The 27002-nt window shown below is 43.2% G+C and overlaps 2 protein-coding genes across 4 annotated transcripts in view; one reads left to right on the top strand and one right to left on the bottom strand.

The window, feature by feature from the left end:
- Positions 1-19908, bottom strand: part of LOC147207792 (FERM domain-containing protein 5-like) — a 37919-nt gene extending 18011 nt beyond the window's left edge. Inside the window, exon 1 of the mRNA XM_086107316.1 lies at positions 19783-19908. Coding sequence (XP_085963442.1) covers positions 19783-19884 — 102 coding nt within the window. The 5' untranslated portion in view covers positions 19885-19908. The remainder of the gene's footprint in view (positions 1-19782) is intronic.
- Positions 19855-26324, top strand: cry5 (cryptochrome circadian regulator 5). 3 transcript variants are annotated; one of them, XM_086107317.1, is made up of 11 exons: positions 19855-20027; positions 22105-22321; positions 22401-22595; positions 22860-22978; positions 23062-23216; positions 23346-23486; positions 23722-23889; positions 23978-24118; positions 24931-25082; positions 25411-25631; positions 26101-26324. In XM_086107317.1, the coding sequence occupies exons 1-11, from the start codon at positions 20009-20011 to the stop codon at positions 26157-26159; spliced, it is 1587 nt and encodes a 528-aa protein (XP_085963443.1). In that variant the 5' UTR covers positions 19855-20008; the 3' UTR covers positions 26160-26324. The 3 variants fall into 3 exon arrangements, with proteins under 3 accessions (XP_085963443.1, XP_085963445.1, XP_085963444.1); XM_086107319.1 differs by having other exon boundaries at positions 19921-20043; XM_086107318.1 differs by lacking the exon at positions 19855-20027 and adding an exon at positions 21460-21556.
- The last annotated feature ends 678 nt before the right edge of the window (positions 26325-27002 follow it).

Genomic DNA, 27002 nt, shown 5'->3' with positions numbered 1-27002 from the left:
TATGGGGAATTCGATCTTCCCAGGACAGGCCAAGGATCTTTTGCAGGCAGCGGATGTGGAAGGCTTCCAAGGTAGTAATGTGCTGGCGATATGGAGTCCATGACTCTGACCCGTAGAGCAGAGTGGAGAGACACACTGCGTTGTACACAGCAATCTTGGTACAGGTCTTCAGGTTTCGGTTTTCAAAGACCCTGCTGCGTAGGCGACCAAAGGATGATGATGCTTTATTAATACGGGTGTGGACTTCAGTGTCAAGGGAACAGTTTGAAGATAAAGTGGAGCCAAGGTAGGTGAAATGGTCCACTACGTTTAGTGGAGTGCCATTAATGTGAAAGCTGGGGGATGTGGAGGTTGGGGTAGCGAGTTGGAACATGACCTCAGTTTTTTTAATGTTGATCTGAAGACCAAAGGATTGGTACAGATTGGAAATGGTGTCGAGGGCGTGCTGCATAGAGTTTGAACTGTGAGCTAATATAGTGCAGTCATCAGCATACTGAAGCTCACAGATCTGACAGATTTTTGTCTTTGTGTGAGCCTGGAGCCGTCTGATGTTGAAGAGGCTTCCGTCTAGGCGGTATTCCATATGGACACCGTCTTCATGTCCCATGCCACGGTGGAAGAGGCACGTGGTGGCAGAGAGGAGGATGTTAAAAAGCACTGGGGCCAAGACACAGCCCTGCTTCACCCCGACTTTCACCTTGAAGAGCTCTGACTGGAGTCCTCCGATGAGCACTCTGGCTTGCATCCCATCATGCAGCTGCTGGAGGATGCTGAGAAACTTGGGTGGGACCCCAAGTTTGGAGAGGTGTTTCCAGAGCAACTCACGGTTAATGGTGTCAAAGGCTTTGCTGAGATCGATGAAGGCTATGTACAGGTCCTTTTGATGTTCTCTGCTTTTCTCCATTAGCTGTCTTAAAACAAAGATCATGTCAATGGTGGATCTAGTCTTCCGGTAGCCACACTGGGTTTCTGGAAGCACACCTTCTGAGATGTGCTCGACTAGCCTGCTGAGCATGATTTTGGCCAAGATCTTTCCTGCGGTGGAGAGGAGAGAGATTCCTCGGCTATTCCCACAGGCTGCTCTGTCCCCTTTCTGCTTATAGATAACAACGATGTTAGCATCCTTCCAATCCTGCGGGACGGTCCCATGTTCCCAGATGTTTTGAATCAGGAGGTGCAGTCGGGGCGTGAGGAGATAACCTCCGTGTTTGAAAACCTCTGCAGGGATGCCATCAGGTCCAGCGCTTTTGTTGTTCTTTAGGCCCGCAATGGCTTGCTGGGTTTCAGAATAGGATGGTGGGGCGTCGAGGCTCATGATTGTTGGCAGGTCTGGAAGATTGTCCAGAATGTGTGGATTGACAGGGTTGGTATGGTTGAGAAGATGTTCAAAGTGGTTTGCCCAACGGGCAAGGATCTCATGGTGGTCCTTGAGGAGTGCAGAGCCATCAGCTGATCGGACTGGAGCAATTGCCCGCTTCTTGGGACCATACAGTGCTTTGATGGCATTGTAGAAGCCCTGGGTGTTGTTACAGTCTGCCAGATTTTGGATCTCATTTGCCTTCTGCACCCACCAGGTGTCCTCCATGATACGGAGTGCTCGCTGGGTCACTGTTCTAACTGCAGAAAAGGTGGCTTTACGGGTGAGAGATGTAGGGCAGGACAGGAGAGCTTTATGGGCCTCATGCTTTGCTTTCAGAAGTGTATGTATCTCGGTTGAGTTGCAGTCAAACCAATCCTGGTGGCGTCTCCTTGACTGGCCAAGCACCTCCGAAGCTGTGCTCTGGATAGCCTGGTGCAGAGCTGGCCAGTCACTTGATTCCTCCGGGATCTTGTCAAGGTTTTCAGCAAGGAGTCGCCGGAGGTTGGCTCTGGTGGTGGGGTTGTTCAATGCTGCACAGTTGAGCCTTTTGTTGGGAGCTGTCCTTGGATGACGGGGTTGAATGCTCATGAGGAGTTTGGATCTGACCATGAGATGGTCAGTCCAACACTCAGCTCCGCGCATGACACGGGTGATGAGGACATCCCGTATGTCCTTTTGACGGACAATCACATAGTCCAGGAGATGCCAGTGTTTGGAGCGGGGATGCTGCCAGGTGGTCTTAAACCTGTTCTTCATTTGGAAAATGGTGTTAGTGATGACCAACTGATGTTCTGCACAGAGAGAGAGGAGCCGAAGGCCGTTGTTGTTCATTTTTCCCACTCCATGCTGGCCAATAACTTTACTCCATACCAGGTGTTCCGTGCCCACCCTAGCATTGAAATCTCCCATGACTATGAGCTTGTCCATAGCCGGTGTTTGCTGCAGGATGGTGTCCAGAGTTCTGTAGAAATCCTCCTTTATATTCTGCTCGGCATTCAGAGTTGGTGCGTAGGCACTGATGAGTGTGGCGAAGCGTCCCTTTGCCAGGGGAATGCGCCATGTCATCAGCCTTTCATTGATGCCGGTGGGGGATTCTGGGATGCGCTTCAGCAGTTGGGACTTCACAGCAAAGCCAACTCCATGGTTTCGACGAGTGCCTTCAGGGACCCCTTTCCAGAAGAAGGTATACCCTGCACCAACTTCTGTCAGGGAGTCCTCTCCATGTATCCTGGTCTCGCTGAGAGCTGCGATATCGATGTTATACCTCGCGAGCTCTGTGGCCACAAGTGCTGTCCTCCGGTGGGGCCTGTCAGGAGTTTCAGCCAGGTCCAGCAGTGTGCGGACGTTCCACGAAGCTATGCATAGATTTTTTCTATTTCGTTTATTATCCTTTCGACCGCAAGGGGGATGCTCCGACGATTGCGGTTTACCGTCCGGAGTGTGGAGAGCAGACAATTTTTAGACCATTTTTTCTAGGTCCCTCCCCATCTCAGGGGTGAGCAGTGTGGAGCTGCTCAGTCACAATGGAAGCTGCCGAAGAGATGCGCTGCTCCATCCCGCAGTGTCAACGACCATCACTCCATTGCCGCCTGTGTGCATGGTTTGGCTAGGCACTCCCAGCCACATCCTTGGCCTGTGCCCACCGCCATTCCACATCGCCACAGGACTTTGGGGGATTAGGGGGATGCAGGGTGGGGGATTGGGTGTGGGGTTGGGGCAAGAAGCTTGCGCAGAGGTTCGGATTAAGGTGAGGGTGTGGGCGCGCAGTCCTCACTCCCACCATCTTCACTCCTGCCAGGTGGTTTCCGGTGGCATGAGGGTACCCATGACGACCTTCTCCTGGCAAGAGTTGCAGGGGGCTGCCGGTAGTCCGGTCTGTTGGACTCCGCCTGTGCCTGCCCCCAGGTGCCGGTTTGGGATCACTCTTTGTCTGGCCTCTACCCTTCGACCTGTTCGGCTTGGGTGACCCTGCCAGGAGTGCGGGACTCCTGCCGACATAGCTCTAGGGGTCATGGAGACGCGCAAAGTGCCTCACCACGATAAGGTGGTGATCCCATCGAGGCACACACACACACACACACACACACACACACACACACACACACACGCTTACACACACTAAATTGTAATCGTTCTTGTTGTCAACAAAACTCCTGATCCACAGCATTTTCACTGCATTAAATCTCCTTCAGCATCTGCTGTTTACATTTGACACCACCACACTCTACAGTTCATCACTGCTGCTGCATGTTTCCTCCTGAGGGCTACAATTATACTGTGTGTGTGTGTGTGTGTGTGTGTGTGTGTGTGTGCGTGCGTGTGTGCGTGTGTGTGCGTGAGAGAGAGAGAGAGAGAGAGAGAGAGAGAGAGAGAATCTTTGTTCCCCATGGCTGTAAATAAAACAACAGTTATGACCCTATTCGGTTAATTGGCCACGACGACCGACAAAAAAATATGCCTCAAAAGTCATGACAAAAATAGACCGTTTAAATCATGATGTAGGACATCATGTGAAACTTGGCTCTTATCAGAGCGTCCCGATACTACACACCACCTTTATGAAATATAAAATATAGCCCGCGCTGTGGTGAATACCTTAACTCAAAACTATCATAACTCAAATTTAAAGTTACCTAAACTGAGAATTTTGAGTTATTGCAACTCAAAATGTTGAGTTACCTAAACTCAAAATTTTGAGTTACTGCAACTCAAAATGATTTATTAGATACAATCACATAACGGGGTAGGACTAGATAAGTTTTTTACTTCTTCCTACTCCCTTGAACATAATAACTGTGTTGTATGAAGATTGATTTCTTTCTTTTTTTATCTACCTTATTTTCTGTCAAATTATTACTGTATATATGTTTTATGTTCAATAAACAATAAAGACCTAAAAGGTTGAGTTACCTAAACTCAAAATTTCAAGTTACCTAAACTCAAAATTTTGAGTTATTGTAACTCAAAATGTTGAGTTACCGGTACCTAAAATCAAAATTTCAAGTTATCTAAACTCAAAATTTTGAGTTTTTGCAACTCAAAATGTTGAGTTACAATAACTCAAAATTTTGAGAAATACAGTGCTATGATTGGTTGGTTGGTTTGGGATGACTGTTATGTGCATGCGCTACCGACGCTAAGCATTCTGTTAAGAATACTTTTGATCTAATTTAGTCATTTTTCAAATCACAATGGGCCAACGAAAGCGAGCTAGTGCCATTTCATGGCGATTAGGGTCAAACAAACGTAGAAAATGGACCGAGTTCAACTGAAAAGGAAATATATCCTCCCGGGTGCTGAAAATACGGATATTCCAAGAAGAAAATGTATGCTCATTGATCTGTCAAAATATGCAAGCCTCTATGCATGCATACCTCCAAGATCCAGTGTGGAGGATTGAAAATATACAGGGTACATGCCAATTTTGTAGACTCCCAAAATAAATTGTATATTTGTAATACTAGTTTTTTTGTCATCATTGTATTTTCTTCAAAGGATACACTATTTTATACACTTATTGTCTTTATTTGAGCATGAGAACAGTAGACATAGAACAATAAAAGGAAAAAAATACATTTCAAGACAGACTATTACATGTGAAAAATATAGAGCCTTTTTTGTCTCAAATGCAACACTTTTTTAATATATTTATTGAGATATACACATATATGGTCTATGCATATATTGAAGTATGTTAGAAAATATAAATACAAAATCTCATATATGACAATATATTACTTCATGTATTGCATGATATCTTCCAATATATTGCAATATATTTTTGTTTCATGAGGGTGGATGCTGGATCTCGTTTTACAAACAAAAAAACAACAACTTCCCAATAGTAACCCTCAAAACAGAGAACGTGCAGTTAGATCCACCAAAGACGAGCGGGTAAAAATATATTAAACCGGAACAATCAGAGGCAGGAAAATGTCTTCAATAAATATAGACCCATTTGGTACTGGTACTGCGTTTTTATTACAGCCATAAAGAAAAAGATTAAATAAACGAGAATTGTTAGGCCAAATGCTTTGTTGTTGCTTTTTGTTTTGTTTTGGGTTTTTTTTGCACGTTTGCACCCCAGCGCCATTCTCGCCACCCGGTCAGGTCTCGCACCAGATTAATTATTGAGAGGGGTTCAATAACAGCTTGGGAAACACCACATCAATAAATGATGCTGTCATAGTTTTAAGCTGCGCAAGATGGAAATTGCAGAAACATAGCAAATGATCCTTTCTTAAAGAGGCTCGGCTTCTTGTACTTTTGGCTCCTTGGCAAGATGACTCCCAAGTTCTTTTCACTCTCCTCTTAGTGCTGTACTGTCTGTCGTTGCAGTTCCCTTGTGCCGTTATGTCCCAGAATCACTTTGTACTTGGCTGACAATAAAACGCCATCTCTTCACTTGCTTCCTGCCAACAATTTTTAAAATTTTATTTATTTATGTATTTATTTATTTTGCATTTGTGTGAAGCTGCAATTTCTCCAACCCACTGTATCACACTCACTCCCGTCTTCTTTTAGGAAGCATAGACAGCCAGTCTAACACTGGAAAAATCGCCACATGTATAAATGCCAGTTCGACTTGAGCTGTTGTTGTGCCCATTGTTTTCTCATCTCTATACCTCACTCGCTCACTCCGTCTTGTTTTCTCTCTCGACCTGCTCATCTCAAACCAACCAGCCGGGGCAGACGGTCACCACCCCCCAGACCAATGGGTCTCGTTCAAGGTTTGCAAAGTACCATCAGATAACTTGTGCATTGGATTGGTACCATGTAAATAACAGTCACTTGACTTAAATTTTGTACTTAAAGTCATTTTGGTTGATTCTTCAATTAAATTAAGATGGTGAGCTTTTCTATTGATCAAAATTGGGAAAAATAAAATTGTGAGGGTAACCCCAATGCTAACTCTACAACAACCCTGTTTCCCCCACTGTCATTTTCAATAAAGGGATGGAAATTAAGACATTGTTATCCGATTCATTGACAAAATAATTAACATATTAATCAAGTATGAAAATAATTGTTAGTTATCTACTCTGGAGTTTCACCTGAACTTTAGTGATGACAGACAACAGGTCAGTATATGAATGACTTCATGAATACTTCGATTTGCTTTGGAAAATGCTCGCTTCCATAAAAGGAACCTCATTAAGAAATGAGGGCACCCTTAATTGGATCCGCTAATCTGTGCTAAAAATCTGGAACACTCCACCACTTGATGAGAATCCTTCAACAATCAAAGAAGTATTTGTTTGCATCACTGTCAGTTCTTAATCTAAAATTTTCGGATTAATTGATGGTTTGGAATTTAGTCAATTGTGTGGAATTGATTTTGGATGACAAATTAATTTGCTCATTACAACACTGAATAGAGAGAGGTGTCAAAATCATGCGCTGTGGAAAAAGGATGTACGGCCAACACAGTTGAGTGGAATATCTGTTTAAGACATGACACAACCATTTCATAGAAGGGCCTTGACTTCAGCCCCATTAAAGCAACCTCTGGCAAGCATTTGTACCACATCGGCATTGAGCTGTGACACCACAAACACGGTTTTGCGCTGTGAAAAGTGCCAACAGCCGATACTGTTACCCTGACCGAGCATCCCACTGGGTCAAACGCATTACTGATCGCAGCCCGTAATGGCGCCTGGCGCCCTGCATTTGCATCCTGACGACAAGTATTTTCCGAAGGGCGGTGTGAAGTTTCAGATCCGAAACGCTGCGCTCAGGTTTAAGGTGATCTTTTTTTCATCAGCCAGTGCCAATTGCTATGCGCACTCCCACGGATGTAATCTCACACAATGCTTCCTCCTCGTGATATTTCATTCTCAGTGCGCCTTTCGAAGTGGCTGCATGAATGGTTTTGAAAATGGAATGGCAGAGAAGTTTACTCCCCCCCCCCCCCCCCCCTCCACCTGATGCGTTAATGACGACGAGGACATGGGAGAGAAGCACACAGTGAAATATGTCAGACTGGACAGGCCGTCGTAACAACTTGGCAGATGTTCACTCAATGATAATCACATTATCTTTATATATATATATATATATATATATATATATATATACAGTGTATATATACAGTATATATATATATACAGTATATACTGTACATATATGTTTGTGTTATATAGTTTTTTTTGCCATGTCGTGGGCCGCTGAAAAATGAATTGAGTGCCGCATATGGCCCCCGGGCCGTAGTTTGTACACCACTGATCTACAGTATGTTTGTAACGCAAAACAATCCACCACAAGCACAAGCATTAATTTAACCCTTTCATGCTCCCTGCAACCCGATAACATGATAAGATGTCCACTGTCGTAAGCGTTGTTGTCCCTGAAAGGTTGAGTGTTTGAAGGTTGGCTGATGTTCAAATTACCGCAAATAATCTACAATTGAATGTCTTTTTAGCATTCTTAGCAGGAATAGTTTCAAACATTTGAACTATCATCTAGGTTTTCAGTTGTGTCAGTTAGAATTAAGAAAAAAAAGAAAAACAATCAAACTGACCCTTTTTTCTTTCTATTTTCATAGGAAAAAGTTCGGACACTCCTGACCTAGAATAATGAGTTGTCACGTAATTTTTCTTTGTCAAAATCTTCACTCCAACTAGTTTTGTCACGCTACAATCCCAGACATGAGCATAATCTATCTTTAGTGACAATCCAACACATTTTACTGGATAAAAGTCTCATTTCATCACATCAATATATTCAGCCTGCAGGATCGTATTAGTGAAACTCTCCTTGAGCGTGCTCTCTGTTACCGTCTTGTCAAAATAGAGAAATGCTTCACATCTTCCAAAAACAAAATCTGTCTTCTGTGGTCTGTAAAGCCTTATTCAACCTCTAATGCATTGTTCTGTCCCACAGGAGAATGAATTCAATTACCAAAGAAAAGCAATTATTGTTTATGCGAAACATTCTGATCTGATAATCCACCAAAGTGCCCGGTGGCACAGTGGTTGGCGTTTCGACCTCACAGTGCAGAGGTACCGGGTTCATTTCCAGCTTCGGCCTCCCTGTGTAGAGTTTGCATGTTCTCCTCGGGGCCCGCGTGGGTTTTCTCCGGGTACTCCGGTTTCCTCCCACATTCCAAAAAACATGCATGGCAGGCTGATTGAACACTCGTAATTGTCCCTGGGTGTGAGTGTGAGTGTGGATGGTTGTTTGTCTGTGTGCCCTGCGATTGGCTGGCAACCGGTTCAGGGTGTCCCCTGCCTACTGCCCGAAGACAGCTGGTATAGGCTCCAGCGCCCTCCGCGACCCTTGTGAGGATAAAGCGGATCGGAAAATGGATGGATGGATGGATGGATGTTTACAGTCCTAACATAAAAGGGAAGTGAAGTTTTTTTGTTTGGTAAATAGTGCCCGTTTGAATACAATAGGCTGCCATGTTTCCAAATCATATATATTTTTTCAATTAGTTTTTTAATAAAACTCATTAAAAATCACTGACTAAAATGGTGATTTTTTAAAAATTAAATGTAACTATAAAAATCTAAGTTTCGAACCGCCCTTTTGGTTTGATTACCCGATTCCCTCGACCTAATTCAAGTCAGCAAAGGCCTTCGTGATGGCATGTCTAGAATGGCCCACTACACACAAACTGCCTTGCTTGGATATTAATATGGAAGTTTCCGTGAGTCTGATGAGCTGGGCTGATTAGTGACAGCAACGTCTCAAGTGCACTCGCGAATATCAAAAGCATGAAATGCAATTTTAAATCTTAGCAGGTGATGTGGGGCTGTCTCGTCCAGTAGCGCCCGAGGCCGAACAGCAGCCAGTGACATGATTAACGTTGCCGCAACATTCAAACACAGTGGCGGAGACAATTAGTTGCACAGATTCACCGAGCTCCCGGGAGCGCAAACGCAAGTGCTTCTTATTCCTGTCACGCGACAACGGTGCTCACACACAACCCTCGCTGGTGGAAACATGTATTCTACATAATTTTTTTGTTTCAAAACTTGACCGAGTTTGTATTTTTGCATATATTTGTTTGCATATCTGGCGTCACGATGTACCCCTCGGATCGCAAAGTAATTGAAAGTCACTCAAGAGCCTCTCTCCGATGGTCGCGCCGCAGGCAAGTAGTGCACTCCAGTTTGCCTCAATTGAAATTCCGCACACTCTCCAGAATTCTCAGCTATCAGTTAATTGACGACGCTGACCATCCCGAGGACTGATTGTCCAACGATTGAAGACACAAAACATCACGTAGTATAAAATGATTTTAACGACTCTGAAAGTGACTGCTTCCGTTTCAGAAGGATTAATGAGACTAGACTAGACTGTCATGAATGTTTTTATCTGTCGGGCTTTGGTGGTTTTGAAGTGTGACCTAGAAAACGCAACAACGAGTTATGTTGAGTTTCCCCCGAGGAGAGGAAGGAGCTGACAAAGGGAGTCTGTTTCGGCATTTGTGCAAAGTCAGATGAGATTCTAAAGCCGGTGACTAATTAATGAGCTGACTCATTTATATATGTGAGCGGGGAGAGCGCCGCAATGTCGCATGAGCAAGTAGCTTTTGTAACGGCATCGGCTGGAAACTGGAAACTTGACATGCTTGGATCATTGGGGACCTAATTGGGAAGCCCTAATTGGCTTGAGATGTGTGATCATGATCCATTTTCCCAGTCGATGAGGGCTGAGGGATGACGCGACATTGTTGAGAGCAGACAATTTGTATTATATATTAAATATACTTTAAAAAGTATACTTGAGTATAAGTATAAAAAGTGTACTACGTTGGAAACAATTCATTTTAAAGGTACAATGATCCCTCGCTACTTGGCGGTTCACTTCTCGCGGTTTCAATGCATCGCGGACTTTTCAAAAGTATTCATCAAAAAAAAAATTCTATCGCGAAAATGCCGCAAAAGGTCTGCAAAAGTCAGCAAAACAACAGCGAGTCACATAGAGCAACATATACAGTATTACATGCATATTTCATTTTTATGTTAACTGTATTTTGTTATAACTTAACCTAACTTATACATCTTATACATGTATAAGTTTTATATACAGTATTAGTATATGGCATTAAGTAATGTTAATTACTACAAACATTTACTTCTACGTGCATGTATACCATTAAATTTGGCCTTATAAATATTATATATACTCATACACATGTACATATACCTGTACGACCTGTACGGGGGGTACCTACTTCGTGGATTTTCCTCTTTCGCTAGGGGGGGGGGGTCTCGGTCTCCATTAATTGCGATAAGTGAGGGATCACTATTTAATATAACTGTGTGTCTGTATACTTTTCAGTCCAAGCTAAGTATACATAAGCATACTTCTGTAAAATTTATAAAATTAAAAAAGTACACTTAAAGTTTACTGCCTCCAATTTCGTATCATAAAGGTTTACGAATAGTATACTTGAATAAATTACTTTTTGCTAAGGGAAAGCCAGAAAAACGAGTGTCACGCCAGGGAGTGAAGGGGTAGCTCACCAGCAAGCTCCTTCACTTAAACGACATTGACCATACCAACGCGTGCCGCTTTTCCGAAGACGAGACTTGCCCGCCGCAAATTTCTGTGCACACATCGAGATCTTTACGATTTTACTCTCCCTTCTGACGTCAATGCAAAAAGCCATAGAACAGCAACTGGCTTGTTCTTCTGCAGGCCAACCAGAACATTCCCCTATTATGTTTAGGGCAGGGGCCGATCACCATCAGGGTACGCCTCTGGAGAGGCACTTGCATATGAGTTATATTTTTTCAGACATTCCAGATGGCCTTCATCAGACTTCATAAAAACCGAAACATCCTCGCCAAATATTTGATAGCTATTCGATTCATGGCGTTTAATTCCAGCTAAGTGCATGACACCGCATCTACTTTCCATCAGTCCATACACACCTTTCCCCCCCACATCCTCTCTTCCTCCTTCCCTCATCTCAATGCGACCATCATCCAGCATGCGCATTATAGCTCGTCATCGGTGAAGGCACTCAGGAATCAGAATGATGTTCAGCCAGGCAGCAAGGTCACCGTGACCTCTAGTGAAGCGGAAAGTGCACAAGACTTTGCGGGAGGAGACGCTCCTCGCATCTGGGTCAGTCAGGGATTCAGGGGGTCCATTTTAGAAACGGTTAAAACATCATGCGCATTGAACCCTTTCATGCACAAATAATGATAACCTGTAACCTGATAACCTGATAGGCCGCTGTCCCTGGGTTAAAGGGTTAAACAAGCTAGGTGAGTTGTTTTTGGGAGACCACCCTTCACGAGTGGCCCTTCTTACTCTCCAAAGGACCATTAGCCCCAATTTAAAAAGTGCCAAATGCTTTAAGAACCCGCCATCCCAGAGGCGACCGCTGAACTGGGCCACGAGAAACCGACAAGGGACATTCGCCGCTCCGTCTAATAAGAGTTCAGAGTGAGGTGATTAGCATGCGCGCCGGCATGCACGCGCGTGCCAGCGCGTGTGTCCTTGCGGCTGCCGCAGAGCTTGAGCAAACAGCAGCCTGACGACAGCAGCTGGAGAGTAGTGATGCAATAATCTTGTTACCATGGAGACCTGAGGTTCCCCCCCCCCAAAAAAAAAAAAATCCAAGGGCAGTGGAAAGTCACTGTGCTTGGCTGGCTGGCTGGGACGGCGTGCTGAGATGAGACGCAGCCATTGGCATCAAAATGCTCGACAAGCTGCTTTTCCACCGCACCATCACATGCCAAATGTATTTTTCATATCATAAATTACATGCACAGTACAAAACTAAACAGATTGTAGTCAGACGTTTGGAAAGAGCATTGAATGCCTTGCATATATATTATGTATTATTTGTGTTGTGGGCGTTTGTTTGCTCATTTATGTGTCCTATTACTTCAAGTGTTGGGTGACTTTGATCTGGTTCCGCTAAGCAGCTCGCCCAGCATGAACTCACAAAATTGCACTAAAATACGCCTTTAACTCATTCACTCCCAAAGACGTTTTTAAACGTCTTTTCAGACTTGGTCCAGAATTGGCTGGTACTGAATGAGTTAATTCGGATTTCCACCAAAAAAATTCCAGCCCCTTTGCAAGCTTGAAATACTGTACATGTAAGCACCGAAAATTCGATGCAATGGAACTTTCAATGTCAAATTCCCAAAACAGTGCGCCAACTTGGAAACTGAAATGTTTGTGAAAAATCTTCCTCGGCTGTTGCTCCAAAATTCACAGGGATGGGATTTGCAAATGTTGAGAATAGAAAAATTATGCAAAACATTTCGCGAGACTGAAGGAAATCTCATGGATCCCCCAAAAAATCTTGTGAAAACTCAACAAATCTTTTTGTGGTAGCTCAGCGAATCTCCAACAAACCTTTTGATTGAAATGTGAACAACAGCAAATCTTTAAAAAACATGAACAAGTCTCACATTCGTTCAGCAAGTCTATGTGAGCTTCTCGTAACTCTCATAAGATCTCCAATGCAAAAAAAAAAAAAAACCCAAACATCTTGTGCCACTACTACAAACCTCTTGAAACGTTTTGAATCTTTGCAAAAATATAGCAAACCTCGCAAAATTGCAGCATTTCTTGCCTGACTTCCGCTGCATGTTTGCCATACTTTCGTGAAGGTGACGACACAAATTTTTACAGTTTTTTTATTTTTATTTTTTTACGAAAGAGTGGTTAACTGATTTTTAATACCGTATAACGATTGTGGATGTCGAAATGTTACGTCAAATTCAGAGCAGTGAATGAAAGTTTTTCTGATGACTGGAACATATTATTTCAACGAGTATTATTTCCCTATTTCATCGATTGTTCCACCCTCCGTTCTATTTTTTTCCCCAAACTTCATTTCCTAGCCAGTTTGCTCATCCCGCCGCCCTACGTGTATAGATAAGCGCGCCTTTGACAGATCTAATTGAAATCCATCTCAATGAAATCTCCAAATCTCCCGGCTTCACTGCCTTCTGCGCAGTGTGCTGGTTAAGGTGAAGAATCTCCAGCAGCTTTTTGATGTCGATTTCCTGCAAGTATATCGGTCATTAGCATGCAGTGCACCTCTGAAGTGTGTTGGAGAAAAAAAATCTAATAAAATAGACAAGAGGAACAAAGAACTCCCGCTGGAAAGCTCCTCTTCCTCCTGTTCATTTACAGATACCTCACATAGAAAAACGTGCACATGTATGAGATCCGCAAATGAAACGATGATGGCCACGGTTGGCTACTACTGGAAAGACGATGGGTGGCTTATCGAGGAAGACTGCTTAATATTCCATGCACATATAGTTGCTCCACTATAGCAAGAGTTTAAAAATAGATCGCGGTCCACTGAGCTAATGGGACTGGGGTTCGGGAGGGAGAGGGGGGAGATTGGACTGGAAAGTCAGCCGAATGGGTTTGACCTTGGATAGTTAAAACCGTGACGTGGAAAGATTTGTGTCTATAAGTCATCACTAAATCGTAATTGAAGCAAACCTGGCTGGAAACTGCCAAGAATGCAGAACAAAGAGATTCAAATCTCATGAGACTTGGGAGAATTGGGGGGTAGTGGGTGTTTTGTTTTTTGTTTTAGTTTGAGCTCATTTTACTGCAAAACCAGATTGTCGTGGTTTTGCATGGTTGAAGACCCAAGTGCAAGGAAGCAGAAAGGCAGGATAAGAGGAATATCAACCAATCATTTACTTTCCAAAATCCCCCAAAATGGAAAAAAAAAAGCATGGAAATATCCATCCATCCATTCATTTTCCGATCCGCTTATCGTCACAAGGGTCGCGGGGGGTGCTGGAGCCTATCCCAGCCATCTTCGGGCAGTAGGCTGGGGACACCCTGAACTGGTTGCCAGCCAATCGCAGGGCACACGGTGACGAACAACCATCCACGCTCACACTCACACCTAGGTACAATTTCGAGTGTTCAATTAGCCTTGTGTGTCTCCGGGTGACATCATTAGTGCATTTGCATTTTGTCACATTCGCAGCTTAATTAGCACTTTTACGGCATAATGTTCCTTTTTCTCCTAATTTCCACTGTGTCCGCACACGCACACACAAGCACACACACACACAGGCACACGCACACATACGCACACAGTTCAGAATAGATCCTGCATTCGTCTTGTGGGATTTCCCGAATGGGGACTTAATTTTTGGATTCCAACACCACAAGAGTAATGAACAGTACATCATAAAAACACGAAGAAGATGGTTACAATATCTCAGTAAGCAGTACAATACAATACAATACAATCACAATCCTGATTTATATAGCGCTTTCACAACAACTGCAACTGTAACAAAGCGCTTAAGAAAACAGTTAACATAAAGTTGAATAATAAACACAACAGTAGTAGTCATACTGTATATGCCTTTCTTCACAGAGGATAGAGAATATATGCCTCAGAGTGTCGCTATATTATCTGTCTACATCTGTTGCTTACTATTTCTGTTCAACTTTACATTGCTTAAAGAGTTATAACAGTACCATACTGATACCGTTCGTTAACCCGTCCGTGGCATTTTGCTGTTCTCAAGGCATGCATTCCAGGGTTAAATGGTCATCATCAGAGACCTTTGAATACCTCAGCATTGCTGATATTAATCTACAAAAACAATGAAACTGCCAACATTGATGATAAAGACAAAATGTGATGCATCAATAAGAGCATTGCAAGAGCAGTACGCACACATAGTCCCCCCCCCCTAATGCATGACCTATGTCACATTTTAGAAAACTGTTAGCATGTTGAGATTGAGCAGTAATAAACTTCGACACAAATCCTGCGAAAAGCAAACGACATCATGACTCTGTTGAATCGAATGCCCCGGCGTCCCCGTGAGATTTGGTTTGGGATCAACATTTTATTTGTTAGACATTTTTATTAAAAATGTATGATGACTGAAACTGCACATGTTAAGATTTACGCTTATCATAACTAAAGAACTTGTCAAAGTTTAATATCTTAGTCATGGTTGCTGCCGTTCTGTTGAGCAACGCAGTTCAAATTGTCGTGTCTGTTTGTTTTGTTTTCAGCCCCAGCTGGAGTGAAGGGCGTGTCCCTGCAGCAGGCGCACCTCTTCCGCATTTAGCAATCAAGCCTGCCATGTATTTTAGGACTGCCAAGCTGCTAAGTCTCTTGACGGATTATAGACCTTGCTCACTGCTGTGCTTCAAGTGTTGTTTTTCTAGACATCTCCATAGTCTCTCTCGTTATTCATAGATTGTTGTTCATATTTTTCTTTTTTTCCTTTCGATCTTGGGCTTCACATTATTGGCTTCTTGACATTTTGTTTGTTGATTCTTGGTGTTCCCTAGCACCTTGCTTTTTTTTTTTTTGCAAGCGTTTTTGTTTATGCGTTGTTTCTCTTGGCTCCTTGCGACCAGCGATTTCTGTTTTTACTTTGTCGGTGCGCTTTTTCTGGAAATACATATTTTTCTTATCGCACATACCTGGAATCCAAAAACATTTTTCAGTTCGGTTCAGAACCTGACACAAATCAACTCGGCTGTTCACTGTTGTGAGATTATTCAAATGACAAGATGTTTTTCGAAGTGTGGGCTTGCTCCAGTGGTATGTAAAATGATCACTGCCTGCTGTCAAAGTACATTTCAGTTGTATTTAATTTTTTATTTCAATACATTTGCATCTAACATTCCATTACTGTTGGTTTCTGAAATGCTTATTTACATGCATTTAGGTCATTTTTTTTATGCGCAATAAACTTCATTATGTCAGCACAGTTTTTTTTTTTTTTTTTCCATTTTGCTCAAATTCAAGCACAGCATTCATGTTAAATCTGCAATGTCACACAATGTACTTTTTGGATGTGCCCAAGACTTACTCTGCTATTGTATTTTATTGATGATCATTATGATGGTACTTGGAGTGCCAAGTATCTTTTAGGTGTAAAATGTTTGATTTCCCCCTATTTTATGCCATTCATAACATTGCTTTTGTAGGAGAAATCGACGCGTTTGACGCCCACTTGTGATATTTTAGCGTTTCACCACCGATGCGGTTCCATCCGGTAAGCTTGAACCTATCATTATTCCCCAATGATGAAAATCTGGCATGTGAGCACTAATTGGGCCAGAGTGAGCACATTCTGGGTCGCATCTCCAAGGTGAGCAGCAGACGTCGGATTTAATCAGAACGGCAAAAACATAACGCTGCTGTCAAGTATTGATAAATGACAAGATGACTATGTTATGAAATGTGAAGAAATGCCTTTGCAAACAACTTCATCGGTTTGGTAATGTTATGTGGCCCACTGTGCAAAATTATTCCTTTTCCCGTGATTTCCCATGATGGAAATAACTGAATGTGTGCAGAGAAATTAAATATCTCTCCCCTGCTGTGCTGTTTTCGTTAGTGTTAAATCGGCTCGCTTTAATTTCCAAACTTTGGATCCTGAGTGGGTGAAGAAGCCTCTGAGTACCACTCACCACTTTTATTTCGAATGGTTCTTTTTAAATATTGTATTATAGTATCCCAAAAGGAGCTCTTACAATCAGGAATTCTAGAAATACTTTGAAAATATACAGTGTATTGGAGATAATCTGTGGGGAGCTTTGAACCCGGAAATGAGATCTCTGAAACTGCTCTACTTACCACTACTTTACGGTCCTGCCAAAATGGAACAGATTATTTCCATTTCCATCATTTTCTATTGGAAGAGGGTGAGTGTGATCTTTTTTGCATGAAATTTCATGGAAAACAATAATTTCCCTCACACTTGTTGATAAACTGAGAACTGAGGAGGAAAATAACTCAAGGTGACTTCAAATCAGCTTTACAAAGAATCCCCAGAGTAAAAGCACTTGAAGTTGTCTCTGGTTGAAAGGGCTTTGCTTTGCCTTTGCTATCGTGATAGACGTTCGGGAAAAAAAAAACAAGCGTTGTACTCGCTGCAGTCGGCGTGCTGTCATCGTCTTTAATTCAGCAGAGAAGCGGAATCCCAAAGGATGCGAGGAGGCTCCAATCGCTGCCACGACGAGCCGCACTTTAAGTCGCGTGACTTTCAATACACGGCGGATAATAAACTCTTCTCATCGCTCTGCATCTTTAACACTTGGGGAACACACGTCTCGTCTTCACTCATGCCAATATGCAATTGATTTTTTTTTTTCTCTGACGCGTCAAGTGCAAGGAGGAAGGAGGAACGCTTTAAACTAAAGCCCGAGTAAGTGAACGTTTGGGTGGAATTGAGCGTGCGTCGTTCCCTGTTAATGGAAGGCAGAAGCCTCTTTAGAAACACGTTAAAAAAGGGAAGAAAATGCATTGATAACATCTTGGCCATATCAAGCAGCACAGCGCAGCAAATTACAGTTTAATATATAGCGTCCGGAAACTTTTTCAAAACGGGCGCTACTTCAGGCACAAGAATTCATGTTTCAAACACTTTTAAAATAGCAAATTTGATTGAAAAACGTTGTTGGTTTGAAATGCCATCATCAGGAATCCTAATGTGAAGTTTTTATGATAAAAGAAGAGAGTCTAACCCACTAGTGTCAAAGTCAAGGCCCGGGGGCCAGATCTGGCCCGCCACATCATTCAATGTGGCCCGCGAAAGCAAATCAAGCATGTCAAGTTCCAGGATGCTTGCTAAAGTCTGAACCAAAATTTCAAATTGCCCTATTAGTCATTATTCTTGACTTCTGATTTTAAAACAAGTTATTCATCAATTTGTTGTACGTTGTGTATGTAATATGCGGCGGGGATTAAACATTTATATCAGGCATGTCCAGCTCCAGGCCTGGAGGGCCACCATCCTGCCTGTTTTCCATCTCTCTCGGCTGCAACACACCTGATTCAGATGATCAGCTGATCAGCCAGCTCTGAAGCAGCATTAGAACATTCCTGATTATTTGAATCAGGTGTGTTGCTCCTGGGAGAGCTGGAAAACAGGCAGGACGGCGGCCCTTGAGGACCGACTTTGGACACTCATGATTTATGTGGTTTCCCAAAATTCATAACAAAAATGAGTTTGACACCCCTTGTCCAACCCTTCGTTTGGCAGTTCCTGTGTTTACATTAGTCATAAAACACAATATTCTATGAGCCTTGAAAGGCAGAATGCTCTAAATTGGCTGGCACTCAAGAGGTTCCTATTTTGAAAGAGTTAATAATGGTACTAAGGATTAACGCATCAGGGAAGGAAACATAAATATCAAGATGCAACTGTTTATTTTTACAGCTCTAGTCATGTGTTCACATGTTCAAATAACTTCTACAGCATCCCAAGGAAATGACAACGTCCCATCACTGGACAAGTCCTCAGGTTACACCCCAGACTGGTCGCCAGTCAATTCCAAGGCACCAATCAAACATGCAATCAAACTCCTGTCTGCAGTATGGACAATTCTTCAACCGTAAGCTAGCATGCATTGGTTTGGAATGTCGGAGGAAGATTACAGCTGGAATCTACCCATGGAAGCGTGAGGAGAACATGAAAACTCCACATAGCGGAGATTTGAACCGCAAAACCTTAGAAGTGTGAGCCAGACATCTTCACCACTTCTTCACTGTGCTGGGCATGTTACATCCATCCATCCATCCATCCATTTTCCGAACCGCTTGATCCTCACTAGGGTCGCGGGGGGTGCTGGAGCCTATCCCAGCCGCCTCCGGGCAGTAGGCGGGGGACACCCTGAATCAGTTGCCAGCCAATCGCAGGGCACACAGAGACGAACAACCATCCACGCCCACACTCACACCTAGGGACAATTTAGAGCATCCAATCAGCCTGCCATGCATGTTTTTGGAATGTGGGAGGAAACCGGAGCACCCGGAGAAAACCCACGCAGGCCCGGGGAGAACATGCAAACTCCACACAGGGAGGCCGGAGCTGGAATCGAACCCGGTACCTCTGCACTGTGAAGCCGACGTGCTAACCACTGGACTACCGGGCCACCATGTTACATCCATTACGAGCCAAATTCAAGTTACCAAATATGATGCCTAAACATCTGAGAGAACCAGTGGCGATTAATTGCAATAACATTGCATCAACCATATTCATCTTTGGGAAGGGCGATTGTGTTATTGTTCAAATCGATTTATATGGCCAACACGCAAATGATTGGAAAAGCAATCCCCTTGCTCATGCATGATAATCCAGTTCATAAAAAATAAACAGTAAGAGTAAATAGAAAAAGGCTGCATTTCGTATCCCCTCTGAGCTGCTCTGACAGGCTCTAATCAAGGCTGAAATGTTGTTGCATGCGGTTGTCAGCTTTGTCAGTGTCCAACATTGCTGCATAACTGGTGATGGGATGTCCACACCGGTGATGTCATGACCGCCCCCCCCCCCCCCAAATCATCCTCCGATTGACTGAGACTCCCTCCCCTCCACAAAAAAAAAAAAAAAAAAATCACATTTAAGTCAATAAAAGGCGTCACAAGTGGTGGCCTTGTTGAAATGAAGGAGATGTTGCTCCCTGTGGTGACTGCATGCACTGACCTGGATGGTGCAGGTGTACTCGGAGTCGTCCAGCAGCCGCACGGTGCAGTTACACTCCCGGTCCAGACTCCGGATGCTGCTGCTCATCAGTCTGCTCAGCATCTTCCCAGCGGTCTGCGAACCGGACCGGGGAGGACGACGCGAGGCGCATGCATACGAGTTAACGACGCGCCCGCACCGTACTCCAACACTTGGTCGGCGGAGGCGGCCGTGAACTGCGCCGCAGATGGAGCATCTTCGACAGGGTGAGGAGCACCGGAGGTACTGCTGCTCAGTGGTCCACGTTCAAGTGTCACCCCCCTCCCCTGGCCCTTTTTTTTAAACCACACCTTCCCCTCCTCACTACACCACGATTGAATGGTGGCTTTGCAGTCGCCAATCACGGAGCTAACAGTCGTGACTGAAAGCCACCTGCATGCCAATACTAATAACAATAACAACATACAATGCGGAAAGTCGTGTCGGGAGTTAGCCGACGTCCAAATAATTAATGCACAAGTCTCCGTATTTGCTGATATGGATAAGGCATTTAAACGATCACATCATGAATGCCAATTAATTCAAGTGCTATACTCTAGCTACCCCATGTGTGCCGAATTGTGGAGCCAATGTAAGGGATGGGACACTATTTAGATCAAATGCGACTACAAGTATTGACATTAGGTGCTATGCCATTACGTCTTGTATTTGTAATGAAAATGTGTTTCGTTTTAATCGAATATTGTTTAAAATGCACAAAGTAAAAGCTTTTCATGGAACATTGCATAGGCTGTTTCATTCAAATGCAACACTTAGAGTAACAACTTGTCACTACTGATGGTTTTCATATCCAACCCCACGTTTTCCAAAATCTTGCCACGCGTTTTACTGAGAGGCAGCATGGAGGTATTTCAGGTTTGTGGTAACACAATTTGAACACTAGGAGGTGGGGGCTATGTAAAAGGAGCAAATACAGTTGTAAAAAAACTAAGGAAAAAAAGCAGAAACTCAACTCGTGTGTGCGTGCGTGCGTATGCGCGCACGTGTGCAATGGTGCGTGCGCGTGCATGTATGTAATACATACGTATCCGTGCACGTGCGATGACGGTCGATCGTAGAAGTTAGTTGGCATGAAACGTAGATGTTTGGTCAGAAAACGTTGGGCACCCCTGCAATAAATCAATCACAAAGACAGTAGAGAGCACAAAAACATAAAAACATAATTTTGCATTGAGTAGGCATATATTTATTGGTATTTATTTATTATTACATTAATTTTGTTATTCGAAATAACACGACGTAATTTGTACTGACTGTGACACGATATTCCGTTATCTCCATGCATTATTTGTTGAAATGAATGAAAAGCTTTGACGATATGACACTCATTTATGTATATACATTAAATAAATTATTAAGAAGAGCTGCTGGAGGTCAAAAAATGTTGTGATGAACCAGAAGAACAAACAATTGATCGGAATCAACCATCTTTGTTTACATCCGCCAAGGTTTTGACGTCGGAACTGGGAATATCGGTGTGGGTTTCTCCGACTTTCCACCTCGCTCGAATGCAGCATTTCTTCACGTGTTTTGCATGGATTGTGGCGACATTTAGTGGCCGTTGTGTGTACTGTACCACAAATGTTACGCGCGTAGGTATCTCTGACGCACCACCTCTGTCCTCCTCTGATTGGCTAACACACTTCCTGTTTCGTAACTCTTCAACGTGGTTGTTACCGAACACAAATCTAGCAACGACAAGCATCGGTTGAGCGGTATAAACGACGTCTTTAAGGTAGATGCATTGACTTTGCATTATGTTTGTTGTCATTGGCCAGTCTGTGTGCACGTTGACAAATTAATTTAGTGGCGGTAACTCCCCAAGTTGATGCTGTTTAAAATTTGACGTCTGCACTCTTCTTCACACCAACAACAATTGATCAAACTGCATACTTTTGTTGGTGAAACTATAAAACAAAAAGAAATGAAATTAACCAGCTATTTACATCAGATTAAACTGCCGCACAAAACTATTTATTTAATACTGTAGTTACTGATCCACTATGTACATTTGCTTAAAGCTGCAAAAATGCATTTATTGCTTTTAATTTATTTTGTTTAAATTAATAAAATGTAAATGTTACTAAACAACGTAAACACTCTACAGTTTTGGATATAACACTGAGAAATAACAGACACTCAGCCTTATGCTATTCAGCATCTGTTTTGATGTTGCAGGTGTACCTAACGTTGTGGTTACTGCAATAATAACAGTGACGCATTTTTAAAATATCCCCACTGTATTTTGACAGAGCTTGACAGCGTTTTGTCTCGTGTCTACAGAAATGGGTCATAGATGCATCCACTGGTTCCGTAAAGGGCTGCGGCTGCACGACAACCCGGCGCTGATGGCCGCTCTGAGGGACTGCAAGGAGCTTTATCCGGTGTTCATCCTCGATCCACATCTCTTTGACAAGAAATGGGTGGGCATCAACCGCTGGAGGTTCCTGCTGGGGGCGCTCAAAGACTTGGACTGCAGCCTCAGACTGCTCAACTCTAGGTAGACATTCAGCAATAACACTATGATCATGCTAAAGGTCATTTTAGTCACTGATGTCTTTTCTTTCCCTATCTTTTAGGCTGTTTGTTGTGAGAGGCAAGCCGGAAGACATGTTCCCCAAACTGTTCAGCAAGTGGAAAATAACAAAGCTGACCTACGAGTTTGACACAGAGCCTTACAGCGTATCCCGTGACCAGAAGGTGGCCGCACTAGCCAAAGAACATGGGGTGGAAGTCGTGTATAAAGTGTCCCACACGCTTTATGACATAGACCGGTAAGTAACCGCCCACCCCACCCCCCTTTTATTTAACAAGGAGAAAGAACCATTGTGATTTAAAATCTTCTTTCCAATGCCGCACTGTGCGAAATTCTAGTCGCGGTATTTGTTTGGCCTATGCTGTGATATGTCGGTGTATCTCAAGACATTACAATACTTATTATTTTTCTCATCTGTTGGAATATCACTTTTTTGAAATTGAACTATAGAAATAAACGACCCTCTGTATGATATTCATTTTTTTACTGTTTGTTTTCCCAGAATAATCGAGGAAAATAATGGGAAAGCCCCCCTCACATACAACCGCATGCAGGCTTTAGTGAAGACCCTCGGGCCCCCGAAGAAGCCAATTCCCGCTCCCACTGTAGAAGACATGAAAGGTAACATATCTCACTAATTTTAATTGTCATATAGTTCTCATGGAAACACAGCACAAAAAGTAATGAGAGTCTATCCTCAAAAGATGTGAAGAGCACTCAATTAGAAGATGACGCACACAACTATCCGATTCCGTCAATGGATGAGCTTGGTCATGATACATCGGAACTCGGAGAGGAGCCTTTCCCAGGAGGAGAGCAAGAAGCTTTGAGGCGACTGGAGGAAAATATGAAAAAAACTGTAATTCTTGTCAAATTTGTCATTGTTTCAGTTGACACATCGTCTCTTCATGAGAAAGACAGAAATGTCATTTTTCTTCAAATGGTTAATATTCACTAACCTGCCGGCGCGTGTATGTGTGACCTTCAGGGATGGGTGTGCAGCTTTGAGAAACCTCAGACATCTCCCAACTCTTTGAGCCCGAGCACCACGGTCCTCAGCCCTTACGTCACATTCGGCTGCCTGTCAGCGCGCACCTTTTGGTGGAGGCTGACCGAAGTCTACCAGGGAGTGAGTATTATTATTGTCGTCATGAAAGTGAGCAGCCGACCAGGATTTGAGAGGATTGTCAAACTTAACGTTTCAAGTCAAGGGGCTAGGGTTAAAACTATCCATCAATTTTTCTTGAGCATTTGTCCACGTTAGGATCCTGGATGAGCTGAAGCTGATCCCAGCTGACTTTTGGCCAGATGCATGGTACACCCTGAACTGAGATTTATGCTGACCACTAAACTTTTTCTCAAAGAAAAAGCATTCCGATCCGCCAGTGTCCCTGCACGGACAGTTATTGTGGCGAGAGTTCTTCTACACGGCCAGTGTCGGCGTCCCCAACTTTAACAAGATGGAGGGCAACCCTGTGTGCACTCAAGTGGACTGGGACACGAATCATGACTACCTGACTGCCTGGAGGGAGGTATGAGAATCGTGTCACCTGTTATCGATGCGACGACAACGGCATCACTTTTTTGGACGTCGTCACGAGGGCGTTTATTTTGCAAAAGGCTCGGACCGGTTTCCCCTTCATCGACGCCATCATGACCCAGCTGAGACGAGAAGGATGGATCCATCACCTGGCCAGACATGCCGTGGCCTGCTTTCTCACCAGAGGAGACCTGTGGATCAGCTGGGAGGAAGGGCAGAAGGTCAATTTATTAGACCAAGTTGATCCAGATTTGAGTGAAATTTTGGTTTGGTTCCAAGAACTAATCATGACATGCAAAATGAGGAAAAAATGATTGACGACGGGGTTCGAATCTGATTTCTTTTTGATGTGACGTTCACATCTTGAAAAGCTAATATGAAGAACCACAAATCTAGATTCATTTGTATAATTTTACCGAATCTGAAGAGAATTTAATCTGCAAGATCAAAACTTGTCAAATCAAACAAGAGCTGATCAAGATGTTTGTTTGAATCCATACATCATGACTGAATTTTAAAAAATGTGCAAAATGAAAATTGTAGTATCTCTTTCAAAAATAATCCGATTCAACAAAGTCACTGTGTGTATACAGGGTCAGAATCTGTTTGATTTGATTCTGTTCCAGATTTTCAAGTCAGGAAAAAAGGTGTGAAATATGAGCATTAAAAAAAATGTAAAAATCAACAATTGTTACCATCACGAAAATTGAATACCATTTTTTATACATTTGTGCAAGGTCAAAATGTGTAAAGTCAAACAAAGATGACCCGAATTTTGTCACATATGATGTCTGTCATAAGTAGTCACATTAAATAACCAAATAATAAATTCCGCATATCATGAAATGTAATTGACATCATTCACTGTGATCGCAGAAGCCTTTTCTTCCCTCACAAGGACACCTTATTTAAGCGATTGATATTCTCCTATTGTAACCTGTTGATTTCACAGGTAAAGATCACGTTCAAGCCTCGACAGAGGTCAGCAGCACTGATGGCTGCCGTTTTTGTGTGTTCCTATTCATTCTTGAAGGTTTTCGAGACGCTGCTGTTAGATGGCGACTGGGCTCTCAATGCGGGAAACTGGCAGTGGCTCTCAGCTAGCACATTCTTCCACCAGTACTTCAGGGTCTACTCTCCCGTGGCGTTTGGCAAGAAGACCGACAAAAATGGCGACTACATCAAGTATGTTTATCCATCTCCTTTTCGAAAGCGCTTTTGGCGTGAGAGGCAAGGTGCCCCCTGGACTGGTCACCTGTCAGACAAACTAGACAAACTGCCATTCACACTCAACATTCACGGCTAAGGACAATTTAAAACTCTTGAAATGCATGTTTTTGGAATATGGGAGGAAGCCGAAGTATCCCGGAGAGAACCCACTCAAGCTCCTTAGTGTAGATTAAAACACTGAAACTCAGAACCGCGCGGCAGACACGCTAACCACGAGCTGACTGTGATGCTTTTAAGTACAATTATCATCAAAACAAAGTGTTGGCATTTTCACTCATTTCAGGAAGTACCTTCCCGTCCTGAAGAAGTTCCCCGCTCAGTACATCTATGAGCCTTGGAAAGCACCAGGCAGCGTACAGAAGGCAGCAGGGTGCATTGTGGGTAAAGACTATCCGCGTCCCATTGTGGAACACGAAGTCATCAGCAAGAAGAACATACAGAGGATGAAATTGGCGTACGCCAAGAGGTCCGCCGACGCCGACGAATCGCCCAGCAAGAAGCAAGGTGCTCAAACACGTTTTAAAACACGCTCACGGGACACAACATTAGGCACACCTACCATTGTACGTACATTCAAAACTTGCGAGTGAAAATCAATCGTGGTTAACTTGTTTGTTCGTTCAGAATGTTAAAATGCCTTCATGAAAATTAATCATTTAACCATGGAATCAATTTTTAAAAAGAATTTCTTATTTTAGACATTATTAACTCATTCAGTCCCAGCCAATTCTGGACCAAGTCTGAAAAGACGTTTAAAAACGTCTTTGGGAGTGAATGAGTTAATTAATCCGGATTTCGCAAAGAAATGTCCAGAAATGTTTTTGTATTTATATTTCAACGGATTAAAACGGGGCGACAAGTCAGATGATGTTGCATTGTCCACTGCGGCGCACCTAATAAAGTGGCCGTTGTAACCATTTTTGTGAACCATATCAAATATTGCATTTCCCTCTGGTGTCGTCGTATCTTGCAGGTGTGAAGCGAAAGGCGCCTTCCGTTGTTGACATGTTGAGGAAGAAAGGAAAGAAATGAGTCCAGCTGATACATTTGTTACAGTTCTTCGGTTATCTCCTATTTCTACCGCCTTTATTACCGATTTGTCTTACTGTTTATTGTGCATGTTAAATTGCTCCATGTACAGCACTTTGTATGCAGCGATGGCTGTTTGAAAATGCTCTATAAATACTGTTGACTTGACTTGACTTGACTTAGATTGGTGGCATCGGTTTGCTTGTTTGTTTGGGTTATATTGTGAAGAGATTGTTGTTGCCGGTGTGTTTCTGACGTCTTGGAGCTTGGAGCTGGAAGTAGATGGATGCGTTCTTGCTGTACCCGTGAAATGTCAGCTTTATTCTTTCTATACTGTAATGGTTGTGTCCACATGTACATTGAAAGCATTGACAATTTTTACCATGTTCAAACAGTCTAAATCAGGGGTGGGCAAACTTTTTGGCTCGGGGCCCGCATTGACTTTTAAAATTTGACAGAAGGGCCAGGTCAGCACGAGCTATGGTACATTTAAAAAAAAAAAAACTGGATTTGTTGACAGTCCATATCAAACATCAACAGAACAAAAGCATGAAAGTACTGTATTAATATACTTTTTAAAATGACAACAGTGTTGTTGATGACCTATTTTAGCCTGTGCATTGCTGCAGATGGGTTGTGATCAGACCAGTAGAAGTAGAGCGATACAGAGGTCCTAGGAGGTGGTCGAAAAGACCACCCCCCCCCTCCCCCCCGTGTTCTGCAACTTCAAGTCAATGCGCCACCTGGCGGTGAAATGCCTGTCATTACAAGTCCAATTGAAATGAATGCAATCATTCACATTGAACCTTAATTGTGGACCAACCTTTGGCGGGCCGAATTCGGCCC

The sequence above is a fragment of the Hippocampus guttulatus genome, chromosome 3 (genome assembly GCF_054856545.1).
Source record: "Hippocampus guttulatus isolate MCC_2025c chromosome 3, RoL_Hgut_1.0, whole genome shotgun sequence".
NCBI lineage: Eukaryota > Metazoa > Chordata > Actinopteri > Syngnathiformes > Syngnathidae > Hippocampus > Hippocampus guttulatus.
Note: the sequence above shows the minus strand (reverse complement) of the source record. Positions and strands in the feature narration are given on the sequence as shown.

Excerpts from the sequence above, each read along its gene's own strand:
- cry5 (XM_086107317.1), top strand. Across the intron at positions 23,487-23,721 it reads TGACCGAAGTCTACCAGGGA|AAAAAGCATTCCGATCCGCC; the intron begins GTGAGTATTATT and ends TTTTTCTCAAAG. Across the intron at positions 24,119-24,930 it reads GCTGGGAGGAAGGGCAGAAG|GTTTTCGAGACGCTGCTGTT; the intron begins GTCAATTTATTA and ends TCATTCTTGAAG.